A 16,760-nucleotide genomic window follows, 5' to 3' on the forward strand; every position below is an offset into this window, starting at 1 on the left:
ATCAAGTGCTTTTTTCCTGGTGTTGATAACTGAATGAGTGCACATACAATAACTTAGAAAAAAAAAAGTTTAATTCAGTGTTCTAGAAGGAATACAGTAAAAAAAAAAGAAGCAATTATAACTTATCAAATGGTTCATGTTAAACACAAGATTCGTTGCATTCACAGCATCCGAGTGTCATTACAATCATCACCAAAACATTTCAGTTTACATTAAGGGATAACTATAACATAACTATAGATAACACATTTTCAAGCATTATCATAAACAGGATGTGAGGTGTTGATATGAGCACTGAACATTTAGAAGTACAGGACTGCAGCTTCCTGCATGGTTTGGGGTTCTTCACATTCGGCCACAATCAAATTCAAGCTGACTTTAAGGTGTAACTGATGTTTTTACTACACTAACAGCTCATTTCAAAGGCACACCGATCCTCCTACAGCAGCTAAGACTGTCCACATTTACCCACAATGACCTCTTTCAGGTGTAACACACTGACAACTGAACAGGAGTCTGTTGGATTCACAGAAATTGCATTGAATGTTTGCCGATTATATATACATCGTATTGCATGTAACAAGAGCTGCTCAGTCACTGCCGGCAAGAATTCAAGCATTACTTACACTATTGCTGTCCTCTTTATCTCACAGTTTTTCTCAAGCTGGATTACAAATGGTTTTGTTAGTTATTGACACATACAAATGTTTTTTGGTTTTTTTACATATTCAAATAAATTACATTTTTAGAAGAATAGTTTTTTTTCCACACATAATCCAATTGTTTGATATTTTGTGATTATCATCATGAGACGATAAAGTGTTGGGACCAATGGGACTTTTTTTTGTTTACAAATATTTTAAATGAATTTTGAGTATTGCATTAAATAAGTATTCATTTAAATGCATCTGTTTTTTACATCTTACTTGCTACCATTATATATCATTATATATATATATATATATATATATATATATATATGTATATATGTGTGTGTGTGTGTGTGTGTGTGTGTAAACATATGTATCCCTATATTTCAGTATCCGCATTGACTATTAAAAAAGCATTCGAGCACTAATTGCATAACCCTGTTAATCTGAACAATGTTCACACATATTTGCATTCTGAAAGTTCATGCAGTAATATTAACCAGTGCACAACTAACCAGTGTGACGTACTAAACAACAACAAAGCCTCAAGAAGGTGAAGTGTGTGATGTCTGCGCCAGCAACATTACCAGATGGAATTGATAAAGTAATCAATAATTCAATGAGGCCACTTAGACACACCCCTCATCTGCCATTGGTTGGCTAAACACACAGTCCCGCCCCAAACTCGCTCGATTGGTTGAGCCATTGTTGCTGGATCAATGTTTTGACAGCAGCAGAGCCACAGTGTACCGACTTTTCAGCCATTGTTAGTTGTTGTCTTCACATATTATGCTTGATAAGTATATTATCATGCAAAAACATACAGTATTCAGCTTTAAAGCAAGTCCGTTTTTGCATAACATGATAAAACAAACCTGCCTTCAACTTTAATATGACCCAAAAGCAGTAAATGTACACAATTGAAAGTACTTCCTTTTTTTTTTGTTCCATGGAATGTGAATTTTTTCCTCATTTACATGCAATATTCATATTTTCCACATTCAATATCATAAGGCACCCTGTGATACTGAGAACACTGCTCTAAAAGAAGGAATATATATATTTTGTAAATTTTGAAATATAATACTAATTATATATATATATATATATGTATGTATGCATATGTGTGTGTGTGTGTGTGCGCTGTCAAACAATCGCATCCAAAATAAAAGGTTTTTTACATAATATATATGTGTACTGTGTATTTTTATTATGTATATATAAATATACACACATATATGTATTTATTTAAATATTTACATGTATATTTATATATAAATATTTTATATATACATATATTTTTGTTAAATATATACATGCATGTGTGTGTATTTATATAAACATAAATATACACAGTACACATATATATTAAACTTATTTTGGATGAGATCAATCGAGAAGTTAATCATTTGACAGCACTATTTTTTAATATGTATTTATCGATATATTCAGAATTTGTTGTGGCTACAACATTCATTCAGAACACTTTTTGTTGCTGAATTCTCTCTCAGAAGCTGGTTTCATTCATATGAGGTTTGGGGCTGGTGGAAGATGGAGAGGCGGGGCTTTCTTGTCCACCTACATTCTCATTGGACGGGGTCTCGCTGGTCGGAGAGGTGAGGGGTCGTCTTGGAGACGTGGGCGTTTGCGATCTGGCCGGACTGAGCGGTGAAGGAGCAGTGTTTGGTGCTGCAGGAGCTGGTCTTCTCATGGATGATGCAGCTAAAGATGATGGTGGTGTTGACAAACATGGCGCTTGCAGGGCGGAGAATGACGATGGGATTCTGAGGCCGAGACGAGCCTCGAGCTCACTGCACACAGCTAAACTCCGCCTCCCCGCGTCCAGGCCACCCGTGTCCGAGCACTTGGCTCTTTCCTGACAGCGCTCCACAAAGCTGCCTCTCCGGATGGCTCCGAGGCCGTCCCGGTCCTTCTCACGCTCCAGAGGCGCCCGGCCGGGGTGCGGGCTATTGCTGCCGCTGCTGGCGAGAGAGGACTGGCTGAGGCCGAGGTGTGGCGGCAGCTCGCGGGGTTTACTGAGAGGAACCAAAGGCGCCTGACGAGGCAGACTACCAGAGAGAGGAACCGGGCCCCGGAAACCAGTGGCAGCTCGACTGCTTTCACATAACTGAGACTGAAGACTGTGGGGAAACACATGAGAGACTGTAAATAAGCAGATAGTGCCACATACAGGGCATGGAGAGAATACAAGCTCAATACTAGAACTAAAATTGTTTAAGCCTCTGGAGTCTGAGGCTGATTTGGGGCTTGGAGAAATTTTGACATGCCCTGACATTTGTGCTTTTTTCAGTTGTTCAAAAACATATTAATGACAAAAGTGTCATTACACTGTATTCAGCACAAACTAGGCTACAATAATATGTGAGGAACATGCATTTACATGTTTGTTTTATTGAAGGAATAATGTTTATGCGTGGTTATTGAAAAAAAAAAACCACTTAAGTCACTGAAATAAGGCCAAAAAAAGTATATTAAATCTGTGTTCACAAGACTTCTGGGTATTGGAGGTGGTAGGCTAGAGTTTTTACTTCAGAATTATGTAAAATTATGCTGCTTGTCAAGAAAAAAAGTATGCGTGGAGGCGTGAATCTGTATGAATAATGGGCCATTTACACCTGATAAGACAAAAGAATCGCATAATAATGACCTGAAATGACTTGCATATTAATGAGGCCTTTCAGTCAGGTAGGCTGTGAAAAAACCCTCTGCAATCATGTCTCAGCTCAATTTAAAATAATGGTATTCTATTAAATTCTTTAAAATATCATGTATTTCTGTGATGCAAAGTGTCAACAATTATTGGCATTTCATATAGGCTTTTAGCTTTAAAGCATGCACATTTGGAGAAATATTGATGGATTCTCATATATTTATGTCAATTTTCTATACTGAGAAGTAATATTTATTCAATATTTATTATCATTACTATGAGTGCTGGATACTGTGTTTTCAATTCATACTTGCAGCCGGAGGGCGCTCTCTGTACACCTTTAGTCCTCAAATTATTCTAAAGAAGAAGAGGACATTTCAGGAATGGTGTTTTCAATTCATACTTGCAGCCGGAGGGCGCTCTCTGTACACCTTTAGGCCACAAATTCATATAAAGAAGAAAAGGAACCAGGAACTAATGGCATGTCTTCTAGAGATCGCTAACCATGGCTTTAATATCCAGATAAACACTTTTCAGGACAATAAATACACGATTGAGACGATGAATGCATGTATTGCCTCTGAATATGCGTCTGAATAGCGCTGGCTCTATAGACGGGGCCGCATTAGCGGGTAATGAGCTGAATCACAGACTTCTGACATGGCTCTCTTTTCATACAGATTACATAAACACAGAATGTTTGTTTTTCGATTTGACTTGCACGATTTAAAACCTGACATTTCAACGTCTCTTTAGACATAAGTGTCATTTTTTTGTCATTAGTATTCATAAGTCACAGTTCATTTTCTGAGAACTATCAGATTGGACTTCGTTTAGAGGGAGACGAGAGATCACGCATCATGTTAGTTTTCTTTATTTTACAAAAAGCACTACATTGTGTTTGTACACAAATAAAAGAAGATATTCTATAGTTTCAATTGATATATTACTTATGTCTCTATGACAAGAAAGTCTGTTTAGTCTGTTTTGCTGCATTGTGAAAAAAATCCTGCAAAACGCGCCTGCACGTTTTCAGACCTCAGGGAGTTAAACTGTAATTTTAGTGTCAATTATAATATTCCATATTTTCTGCAAAAAAGTCCCGCTTGAATATACGAAGTAGGGTTGGGCATTATCGGCATTATGCCACTAATGCTGTCGAAAGAAAAGTGTGTTTGAGGGTGTAGGACCAGAGACGAGAGAAAGAGAGGTGTGTGTACCTGCACATAGAGTTGCGAGACGAGTGTGTGAGAGAGGCGGCAGGACTCATGTCTGGCGTTCGGGTCAGTGCCAGATCACACTGGTCCAGAAGCTCCAGCAGCTCCTCTTCAGTGGGACCGCCGAGAGCTTTAACACACAGAAAGAGATTATGATCGCTGCACATATGCTGCATTTCACATTCATTAATTCTTCCATGCTCACCTTTAATATCCACTTTCCCAGCGATCTCCATCGCTGTCGTGAGGTCCCACATCTGGATGCTGCCGTTGCTGTGTCCGCTGAAGAGGTACCGACGGGGCCTAGAGCCGATGCGGCTGGATCCCTCACACTCATGCACCACAAACGACGTGATTGACGTCCCGTCCACTGAGCGCACCTCACATACCCTTCAAAGGAGACTTCACGTTTAGCACCCAAATGCCCATGTTGTTCAAGGACGTTTTCTAACCATTCACACTTTACTGTTCAAATTTGCTAGGGAGTTTGTGTAGTATGCAGATAACAGTTTAATGGGAGTTATATTAACTGACCTCTTCCCATTGGAGGAGAGCCTTACGTAGAGTTTATCAGTGTCAGGAACCACGCGCTGGATAAACACCTGCTGCTCGTCACGCTCCCCATACGGGCCTGCAGAAACAAGTGTCAGTCAACCCAGTAAAATAAATATATACACACTGCCGGTCCAAATATTGGAATAATATTATTTTTTAATGTTTTTAAAGTCTCTTCTGCTCACCAAGGCTGCATTTATTTGATCAAAAACATAGTAAAAACAGTAATATTGTGATTATGTTTTACTATTATTATCTTTGTGAATATATTTTAAAATGTAATTTATATCCAGTGATCAAAGCTGAATTTTCAGCAGTCTTCAGTGTCACATGATCCTTCAGAAATCATTCTAATATGATGATTTGCTGCTCAAGAAACATTTATGATTATTATCAATGTTAAAAACAGTTGTGCTGCTTCATTTTTTTTTTTTTTTTGGTTCTTTTTGTGGAAACCATGATGCACTTTACGACTTAAAAGTTTGGGTTAAATAAGGATATTAATACTTTTATTCAGCAAGGACACATTAAATTGATCAAAAGTGACAGTAAAGAGCCAGCGCCCATAACCTAGTGGTTAGTGTGGCGAAAGATTTCTCTCATCCTGCCAATAGACTATTTGACCCTCTTCCTTCAGGCAGGAGGCTGCGTAACATCAGAACTAGAACATCAAGGTTAAAAAACAGCTTCTATCCAGAAGCCGTGAGACTTTGTAATACTGCCAATTGCAAATTGATAAATTGAACTTGTTGTCCTAAATTGGATTGCACTAATTTTACTACTATGCTGTTAATTTTTTTAAGGGTTTTTAGAGTGTGGAGAGATTGTACCCATACACTAATAGGGGTTTGTATTATTGTTATTTAACTATTGTATTTATTGATGAGTAGTTAGTTATTTATTGAATGTTTGTATTTTTAAACGGACCTCAGTACCTAATTTCGTTCCAGCTCATGTACCATGCTTTGGAATGACAATAAAAAATCCTTTATCCTTTATCCTTATATGGTGCAAATGCATTCACGGCGACCCGAGTTCGATTCCCATCTCGAGGTCCTTTGCCGATCCTGCCCAATGCTTTCCTGTCTGCTCTCTACTGTCCTCTCCAAATAAAGGAACAAAAAGCCCATAAATATAACTTAAAAAAAAATATATAATAATAATAATAATTATTATATATTATATATATATTAAAATAAGTGACAGTAAAGACTTTTTAATGTTACAAAGGATTTGTATTTTAAATAAATGTTGTTCATTTAACTTTTTATTCTTCAAAGAATCTCCAAAACATTTCAACATTGATAATAAGCACTGATAATAAATGATAACTGAGCATCAAATCATCATATTAGAAAGATTTCTGAAGGATCATGTGACACTGAAGACTGGGAGTAATGATGCAGAAAATTCAGCTTTGATCACAGGAATAAATTATATTTTAAAAGTATATAACAATAGACAACAGTTCATCTAAATTTTAATAATAATCAAATAAATGCAGCCTTGGTGAGCAGAAGGGACCTCCAATTAAAGATCTTAATTATTCCAAACTTTTGGTCCTAAAGGAATGATTATTTTTGATGATCACTCCATTTTACCTATTTCAGTGCCAGCAGCACAGCCTCCATGGCCGTCGATATCGTCCAATGAGAGGATCTTAAAGGAAGTAAGGGGGGTGGAGCCAGGCTGAGTGGAGATCATGCCTCGGAAACGCGTCACCGTCCACGTCCGGACGTGATTGTTGTCTGCACACACTGCATGGAGGAAGATTTTTAGAAAATAGTAGTGATTTTACACCTTTTATTCCCACTATATTCTGCGTATAATTGAGTGCATATGACCCCTCACCAGAGATGAGATGTTTCTCAGACAGCATGATCTTGGTAACAGGGCTGCGGTGGACAGAGAAGGTCTGGAAGAGCTGTGGACCGGATCCCACCGTCTCTGGATGCTGCACTATGACGCGCACCGTGCCTGAACTAGTGCCGTACGCGATCTCGATCCAGTTCCCGCTGTCACCTAAAGAGCACGAACATTTATCACATCCATGATACAGTGGAAAAGAAGTGTGCTCAAATGTACCAAATTCAAATATATTTTTAAAAAACTGTACATGCAGATAATATGTCACTTAAAGGCACAATATGTAATATTCACCACTAGAGGTCGCTTAATCAAAACAAAGGTGTAGCTTGATGATGTCGCGAATGAGTGTGTGAATCAAAGAAATCATGTTCATGGATGAGCTGATGTATTAAAGTTTTACTAACGTTACGGTGGTATGAAGCATGACAGGTCGAGAGCCGCGGGAGCGGGACAAAGCCGCTGGAGTGAATGCTAATGATAGACACCTGCGGTACACACCGATCTCGAGTCCAGCAGAGCTTTTATTATGCTTTTGCTGCAATCGTCCGCTTCCGCTCTTTTCGTTGCGTATGTGGGGTAACGCAGCACTGTTTTACATGGTTAAAACAATCATACTAAGTACATTTAAATGTGCTGAAAGTGTACATTCACTCGGTGGCTGCTATGAGACACCTGGGTAGCGCAGATATGACGTCAGTGACAGCCGGTTTCTCTGGATTTAAACATTGTTGAAAACGTTTGGGATAACCCAAGTACACAAGTCAAAATACATAACATGGGTAACACTTTATTTTATTGTCTTTTAACTAGTTGCTTATTAACATGCATATTGATACAATATTGGCTATCTATTAGTACTTATTAAGCACATATTAATGCCTTATTCTGCATGACCTTATTCTACATTCTTAATCCTAATCAATACCTAAACTTAATAACTACCTTACTAACTATTAGTAAGCAGTAAATTAGGAATTTATTGAGGGAAAAGTCGTAGTTAATAGTTTATATGTGTTCCCTATACTGACTAATGCATAACATTGTTCTAGTGGTTTTTGGATATTTTAATAAAAATAAAAAAAAACGCACATATGGTGCCTTTAAGTACACTTAAAGCCTGTTCACAGCAAGGACGATAATGATAGTTCTAAAAAATATAAATATAATAGCAGAGAAGAATTTAGAATTTTATATTATATAATAAATACACACCACAACTATAACCATAATGGCACAGAAGAACAACATCGTTGGCATCACTTTCAAAATGATTTTTTCCAGCTGATGAACGATAAAAACATTCACAGCCAATCAGAATCCATCATGCTCTAAAGAGCTTGAGCATTTAAAGTGGCAGACGACAAAACTGCAGCGCGCTTAGAATATCGTGAATGATATCGTCTGCTAGTGTGGACGCTAATATAGTTATCATTCTTCCTGGTGTGAACAGGCCTTTAAAGAGATTACACTTTCATGACTACGTATCTTAAGTACACTTTTAAAAAGTGCATTTTAACTTTAAAATCATTTTTTAATAATCCACTTATTACAAACACACTTATTTTGATGTGTTGACTAACATATTAAAGCACATGAAAAGTAAGTGAATACAATTTTTAATTGTACACTTTCAAAGACAATAGAAGTAATTATGAAATTACATATAAAGATGTACTTAAGTGAATCAAAAAAAACACTAAAAAGTTCAACTAATTGCATTTAATGTAAATTTAAACTAATACATTGTAAATACTCAAAGTGTCTGAAAACACAATTACGTTCATTTCGCGCTAAAGTATATTCTATTAAAGTAAATTAATTTTAGGGTTGTCAAACGATTAATCACGATTAATCGCATACAAAATAAAAGTTTGAGTTTGCCTAATATATGTGGGTGTACTGTGTTTAATTATTATGTATATATAAATACAAACACATCCATGTATATATTTGAGAAATATTTACAAGTATATGTATATATTTATATTTTTATATAATTTATATTATATATAAATACATTTTTTGTACATAAATAACATTTCTCTTAAATATATACATTAATTTGTGTGTATTTATATATACATATTAATTACACACATTACTCACACATATATTATACAAACTCAAACTTTTATTTTGTATGTGATTAATCGCGGTTAATCATTTGACAGCCCTAATTTCATAATAAGAGCTCTTTTTAAAAGTATGCACTTCTTTTTTTCAAGGGGTGTGTCATAATTGTGTGATCAACTGGAGCGTGATTTGCCTCTGGTCTAGGCGTGTGTTAGAAGATATCAGAGGCTGTTACTTGTTTTGGGCGTAAGGTAGACACTCAGAGCAGTAATAGCATCTTCAGTGGGATCTCGATACAGCTCAGTCACCAACAAATCATTATCCTTCATCCGCAACGGAAACTTCTGGACATCTGAAAGACACAGGCATGGACGACGTGTCAGTCATCAGCTTGATAAGCATCTGAACAATCATAAACGCGAGGTAGTGGGCGGTATTCTTTAGTATATCTAAAATTATAACAGCTTAAGCAAGAATAATCACATTAACTGCATACAGTATATCACAATATTACTGTTTTAGCTTGAAATTCAACTATAAATAGTTTATATTTTTATATTATATAATCCTGTAGCAATGCCTAAACCAATGTGTTCATCATATAAAGTGATAAATCATATGGATTTATTTTACAATCTCTTTATGAATGTTTTGAAGCGTCAAGAGTTAGTGGTGAATAGATAGATTTGTAATGGAGGGAAAGAAACCTCTCAGATTTCATTAAAAATATCGTCATTTGTGTTTTGAAGATGAACATGACAAACATAAAACAGATAGTATTCAGGTCTGATCGTCACTTTACCTATATAGTAAATAGATCCGTTATTACATCCCAAAATGAGGAAAGATCCGGCTGTGTCATAACTGTTGATGGGAACAACATCCTGGTTCTGCATAAAGAGAGGTGAAGACATCAGGAAGTGAGCGCTTCCCCTTGTTCGGTACACCATGAAGAAATCAGTTTCCTTTCAAATGTAATCTGAACAAATGCAGAAAACGTCTAATTAATCAGCTCTCAGCTGGACTTTACCTGCCAGTGTTTGGTGACAGCGTTCCACACTCCCACTTTGCCTGTGTGGCTGGTGGCAATGAGCTGATTTCCCACGAAGAACAAAGCCTCCACCGGCACATTCAGACTGAACACGCCTGCGGATCAGAACGAACAGAGCCTCGCAGATCAAGAACTTTGCTTTCCAGAACCAAGTGCATTATATGAAATGAGACCTTACCAATTTCACTGCCATTGCCATCAGGACAGATAGCCCACAGTATGATTTCCGTGCCCGACGCCACAGCAACCATCTTATCGTTGTCCCCTAGCGAGCCGCCCATGACCTTGGCATTAAGAGCCACCCTGTCAATCACCCAGTCCAGCCGAGGGCTGGTGAAGACCTGCTGCCATCCAGTAGACTCTTTAACCCTGAGCATGAGTGATGTCATATTTTAAAACATCCCATATGTGCATCCAAATCATTGCTATTGGTGACGTGTTCAAAGAGGAACCCTACCTGTAACAGACCACAAACTGGGCATACGCCACAGCAATCCAGTTATGATGACCGCATATGATTCGGACCATGCCTGGATCAGAGACCGGACCTAAACATCAGAGCACATGATTCGAGAAATCATTAGAAATTACTATTTTAAATGAACAAAAGGTGTACACAAGAGAACTGTTTAGCAGGAAACAAAAAAAAATGGAATCGAATAAACCAGAGTAGAAATAAGTAGAATTGTGTAAAATAGAATAGAACTGATTAGAGCATAGAATAGAATAAATTAAACTGGAGTAGAAATTAGTAAAGACAGAACTGAATACAACGGAGTAGAATGAAATGGAATAGAATGGACAAATTAGAGTACAAATGAGTAGAGTAGAACAGAGTAAAATAGGATAAACAAGGGAAAAAGTTATTTGAGTAAAATAAAATGTAATAAAACAGAACTGAGTAGAATAAAATAGAGCAAATCATAGCAGAAATTAGGAGAGTAAAATAGAACAGAATAGTATAAACCAGTAGAATAAAACAGAATAAAATAATCCAGAGTAGAAATGAGAAGAATTTAGTATAATGGAATGGAACTGATTAGAGCAGAACTGAGTAAAACAGAATAGAATACAATAAACTGGAGTAGAAATGAGTAAAACAGAACTGAATGCAACTGAGTAGAACAAGATGGAATACAATGGAACAAATGTGTAAAAATTACTAGATTAGAATAGAGAGAATAAAATAGAATAAACAAGGGTAAACATTATTTGAGTAAAATAATAATTTTATATAACCCAGACCTGAGTAGATAAAGACTAAGGAGTAGAAATGGGTAAAATAAAAAAGGAATTAAGTAGAACACAATAGAATAGCACAAATCAGAGCACAAATTAGGAGTAAAATAGAACAGAATAAAATTAACTTATTTTTTCATCCTTCTGAGATTGTCCCAGTGGTAAAATCAAACGTTTCAAAATGTAGGAAATTCAACATTTGATAGAAAACACTTATTTAAAAATAAAAAATAAAATAATTACCACTTTAACCAGCAGGTGGCGGCAGAGTAGCATTTATTTGTGCATATATCAGCCATTTCCTCTAACTGTTTTTCACCTAGTTTCGTTTTTGACCAATTATTAAACATTATAAAATAACTAGGTTTATAAATACATTTTGTCAATGTGAAGTATGAAGTACTCACAAAATCTCATGAAAAACAATAACTTTTCTTGTGAATGAATACGAGCACCACGCTTCCACTTTATAATCACAGCAGCTGTCAGTCAGTGCAGCACAAGATCAATGATTTCAGCACACTTGTGAAAACACACATTTTATTCAGTTAATCTAACTAAAGTGCACAATAAACATTTAATTTTTGATGCTTTTTTTCACATGAAAGTGTGAAAACTGATGGTCGAATTGAATTTAGCCGAGGAGAACACTGAGGTTCGTCTTTATTTATTCATTTTTTATGCCGTCTTTCATTTGAATAACTAAATGAATGCTATGCCTGACTATTTAAAGGTGCCCTAGAATTAAAAATTGAATTTACCTCGGCATAGTTGAATAACAAGAGTTCAGTACATGGAAATGACATACACTGAGTCTCAAACTCCATTGTTTCCTCCTTCTTATATAAATCTCATTTGTTTAAAAGACCTCCGAAGAACAGGTGAATCTCAACATAACACCGACTGTTACGTAACAGTCGGGATCATTAATATGTATGCCCCCAATATTTGCATATGCCAGCCCATGTTCAAGGCATTGCACAGCTGAATCATCAGACTAGGTAAGCAAGCAAGAATAATAGTGAAAAATGGCAGATGGAGCAATAATAACTGACATGATGCATGATATCATGATATTTAAAGTGATATTTGCAAATTGTCTTTCTAAATGTTTCGTTAGCATGTTGCTAATGTACTGTTAAATGTGGTTAAAGTTACCATCGTTTCTTACTGTATTCACGAAGACAAGAGCCGTCGCTATTTTCATTATTAAACACTTGCAGTCACTTGCAGATTATAAATCTCTTCAACAGTGTGTAATGTTAGCTTTAGCCACGGAGCACCATCAAACTCGTTCAGAATCAAATGTAAACATCCAAATAAATACTATACTCACATGATCCAATGTATGCAAGCAGCATGCATGATGAACATCTTGTAAAGATCCATTTTGAGGGTTATATTAGCTGTGTGAACTTTGTTTATGCTGTTTAAAGCAGTCGCAAGCTCCGGGGGCGGGGAGCGTCAGCATTTAAAGGGGCCGCAGCCTGAATCGGCGCATATTTAATGATGCCCCAAAACAGGCAGTTAAAAAAATGAATAAAAAAAATCTATGGGGTATTTTGATTTTCTAAGTGAATCGGTAGAATAGAAAATAGAATAGCTTAAAGTAAATATATTAGAACAGAACAAAACAGAACACGGTATGTCAGAGTAGAATGGAATATAACAGAAAATAGTACAGTAAATGAGAGTATGTGGAACAGAATTGAATAGAGAAGTGTAGTAAACTGAAGTAGAATAGAATACTGAAAGGAAGTGAAGGCAGACCTGGCACTCTCTCCTCAATGACAGCTCTGCCCAGTATGCCAGCGTTGCCCAGGTTGGGCGGCATTGTGTTACTCCTCCTCACAGGGGCTCTTTCCACCGGCCCCGCGCGGCCACCCATGTACTGGGGTCCTGCCACACTGTGCCTGTTTCTGCGCTTCACTGGGTACACTGCAACACACACACACTCGTCATCATGACTAAAAGATGCTGTCTTTTCATACAGTCAGGGTTTGTGTTTACTGTACCTGGAGGCGGCAGGTATCCATTGAACAACACGTTCCCGCAGGAGGAGCGATCCAACTCATCACACAACTGCAGCTTCCGCACTGGAGAGGGAAAGACCCAATAATTAATGCCACAAACTACATGCAAACCTTCATTTCCTTTAATAAACATGAAGCAGTATAAGATGTGAGAATAATCACCCAGCGGCGTGATCCCATAGAACTCAGCCTCGTGCATTAATAAGTGAACATCGATGGACCTGTCATAAAAACAGTTTCCATAATAAGAGACTTAATTTCACAGTGTTTAATAATCTATATCACAGTTAAAGGTGCAATATGTAATATTTTCAGTCCACTAGAGGTCGCTAGAGGTCTATTCGAAACAAAGGCGTAGCTTGATGACGCCAAGTTTGAGCGTGGAATCTTGGGACATGTGATCTTCACCTCACAGCCGGTGGAAACAATCAGGATAGGACTCGGGAAGAAATCATGTTCATGGATGCGATTATTAACGTTACTGTAGTGTGAAGCAGAGCAGGAGCGAGTGTTGTGGAGCTGAACGAGGAGCTGGAGCGATTGATCAACACACGCCTCACGAGCAACGGACTTTTATTATGACACAGTCACCAGCGCTGTTTCCGCTAATCCGGTCATGAGTATGAGGTAACGCAGCTCTGTTTATCATATTAGATACATTTGAGAGTGTTGAAAATGATGTTATAACGTTACTCTGTGCGTTCGCTCGGCGGCTGCTGTGAGACACTGTTACACACTGCAGTGAGATAGATCCATTTTACAATATCAGATTAAATGCTGGATGGCTTGTGTTGATAAATGACATGCTATTCATTTTGAAAACGTATTGTATGATGGAGAAAATGCTGTATTACTGTAACTAAAAATAAAGCTGCATCTGATTATGCTATGTTAGCTACTTCACAAAATAGTGTTTTTCTCTGAGGCGTGGTAAAGCATGGCAAAAAAAATCAAGAAAATTAGATTTAAACAATAATGTTAAACGTGTTGAGCTATATAACAATAATTAGTTTTCTGCCTATAAATATATCAAAACAGTTGTTCATTTGTCTATTAAAACATGTAAATATCAAAGCGTCTTTGGTGTTTCCATGGTTTCTACAAAATAAAACCGGGAACCGAGGGTAACGCGGGTATGATGCCATTGACAAGCAACTCCTCACACGTCCCGGAGCCTTGGGTAAAATTGCAATTTTCTCACTATTTACAAATAGTTGCAAACATTTGGGATATTGTAAGTACTCAAGTGAAGAAAATATATAACACTGGCCTAGTGGTTTTTGGATAGCTTACTCAAAAATATTACATATTGCACCTTTAACAGAAAAACACATATAATGTTTACCTGGGGTGAAGCTCTTTGGTGCGCAGAAAGTTCAGAATGGGAGCAAACAGAGACGGATCTCTGTCTATGAAAATCTGAAAAGACAAACATTACATTAAGAACCTTTAAATGGCTCAAGGAGTAAAATATTATATAATTATTATTATGATCATATGAATCTTACCGCTCCAGTCTCATCTTTAAGTGTTGATATCCGTCCACTTAATAAACTAGACAGAAAAAAAACAACATTTAATTATTATGTACGCACCTATATAAACAAAATATATATTATTAACCATTTTATTGCATTTTATTTGTCCTAATAAGATGAGTATGGTCAGTTATTATTATTATATCATCTTTTAAGCCACAACATACAAACAAGAAGGAAGGGTTTGATCTATTTTAGCTTTATCTGACACACAAACCTTGAGAAAAAGGAGTCAGGAACCCACGTCAGAGTCTGTCTGGAGGTACTGAACCTGTGTTTACATTTTCAAAAATAAAAATAAAACATTTTTAGCCCGAAACTTGCAATAAGACAGCAGAGTTACAGATCAGGCCGCTTGTAGAGGAATGCAGATGTTTATTACTGTCTGCTGCTCTTACAGTACGTAGGATAAATGAAAAACAATACTAAAACACTACTGTAAACTAGTTATGAAGACTATAATAAAGTTTCTGCTGTAAATGAACAGTTATTGTCTTGTTTCGAACAGGATATTGCTTTAATACACCACCTTTTGCCCCCGACGTTCAGATGAATGATGTCTCCAATCCTCGCCATGGTGGTCGATTTCAAGGCAAAACATTCATATCTTATCGGATATTTAAGTAGGTATTAATAATATTTTCATTATAAAAGCCATTTAATTGTAGAAGCCGTAGTGAGGAAACAGCGAAAGAGCGGAAGTTGTAACAGAATATTTCTTGCGGAAGTGGATGGGCGCTGTATTTCAAAATAAAAGTCATAAACCATATGATATATAAACATCAAATACGAGTATTTCAGTCAAAACTAAAACTAAATCTACAACAACAGTACTACAAACAATACCATTACTATATATATATATATATATATATATATATATATATATATATATATATATATATATATATATATATATATATATATATATATATATATATATATATATATATATATATATACATATATATACACACATTATATATATATATATGATATATATATATGATATATATATGATATATATATATATATATATATATATATATATATATATATATATATATATATATATATATATATATATATATATATATATATATATATATATATATATATATATATATATATATATATATATATATATATATATATATATATATATATATGTGTGTGTGTGTGTGTGTGTGTGTGTGTGTGCCAGTTTACTTACAGTTTAAAGGAACATTTTAGCATAACAGATGTAATGGCTGTTACGTGAAAGCAAATTTGTCCATTTCTAAAATATTTATGAATCATATTGATGATTTAGCAATGTATAAAACCATGCAAGTCATTTAGCTAAATATTATCCTGAATTGGTAAGCTAGCTTGTTTTTCCCCAAAGTGGCATCTATGGGGCAAAGTGAGCCAACTGTTGTGGGGTAAATTGAGCCAGTGTTTACCCCACCATAAGGCACTGAATTTACAGTGTAAGTTAAGTATAATTGCTATAATTTCAATGTCATATTATGCAGCTGGGTTATTTTTTTATTTGAGTTTATTTGATAGGAACAGTGTATAAGTCCACCAAACCCTTCTCTGATATGAACCAGAAGATGTTTCATCATATAGAGTTGCAAGAAAAAGTATGTATTTTAATAAAATAAGAGGGATCATACAAAATGCATGTTATTTTTATTTAGTACTGTCCTGAGTAAGATATTTTACATAAAAGATGTTTACATTTAGTTCACACGACAAAAAAAAAAAAAAAAAAAAAAAATTATTAAAATGACCCTGTTCAAAAGTATGTGAACCCTTGATTCTCAATACTGTGTGTGGTTACCTGATGATCTACGACTGTTTTTTTTTTGTTTGTTTG

General features: G+C 35.9%; 1 protein-coding gene across 1 annotated transcript; it reads right to left on the reverse strand.

Annotated features, from left to right (window-relative positions):
• Window positions 1–80: 80 nt before the first annotated feature.
• shkbp1 (SH3KBP1 binding protein 1) lies at window positions 81–15,621 on the reverse strand. The gene is made up of 18 exons (XM_067389590.1): window positions 15,426–15,621; window positions 15,114–15,167; window positions 14,867–14,912; window positions 14,704–14,777; window positions 13,521–13,579; window positions 13,341–13,421; window positions 13,096–13,263; window positions 10,544–10,634; window positions 10,265–10,455; window positions 10,066–10,181; window positions 9,838–9,925; window positions 9,271–9,387; window positions 6,945–7,115; window positions 6,695–6,850; window positions 5,073–5,169; window positions 4,744–4,928; window positions 4,542–4,668; window positions 81–2,791 (listed from the first exon to the last, which is right to left on the reverse strand). Exons 1-18 carry the CDS (start codon window positions 15,470–15,472, stop codon window positions 2,158–2,160), a joined length of 2,502 nt encoding a protein of 833 aa, XP_067245691.1. The 5' UTR covers window positions 15,473–15,621; the 3' UTR covers window positions 81–2,157.
• Between the last annotated feature and the right edge of the window lie 1,139 nt (window positions 15,622–16,760).

The sequence above is a fragment of the Chanodichthys erythropterus genome, chromosome 7, assembly GCF_024489055.1.
Source record: "Chanodichthys erythropterus isolate Z2021 chromosome 7, ASM2448905v1, whole genome shotgun sequence".
In the NCBI taxonomy this organism is placed as follows: domain Eukaryota; kingdom Metazoa; phylum Chordata; class Actinopteri; order Cypriniformes; family Xenocyprididae; genus Chanodichthys; species Chanodichthys erythropterus.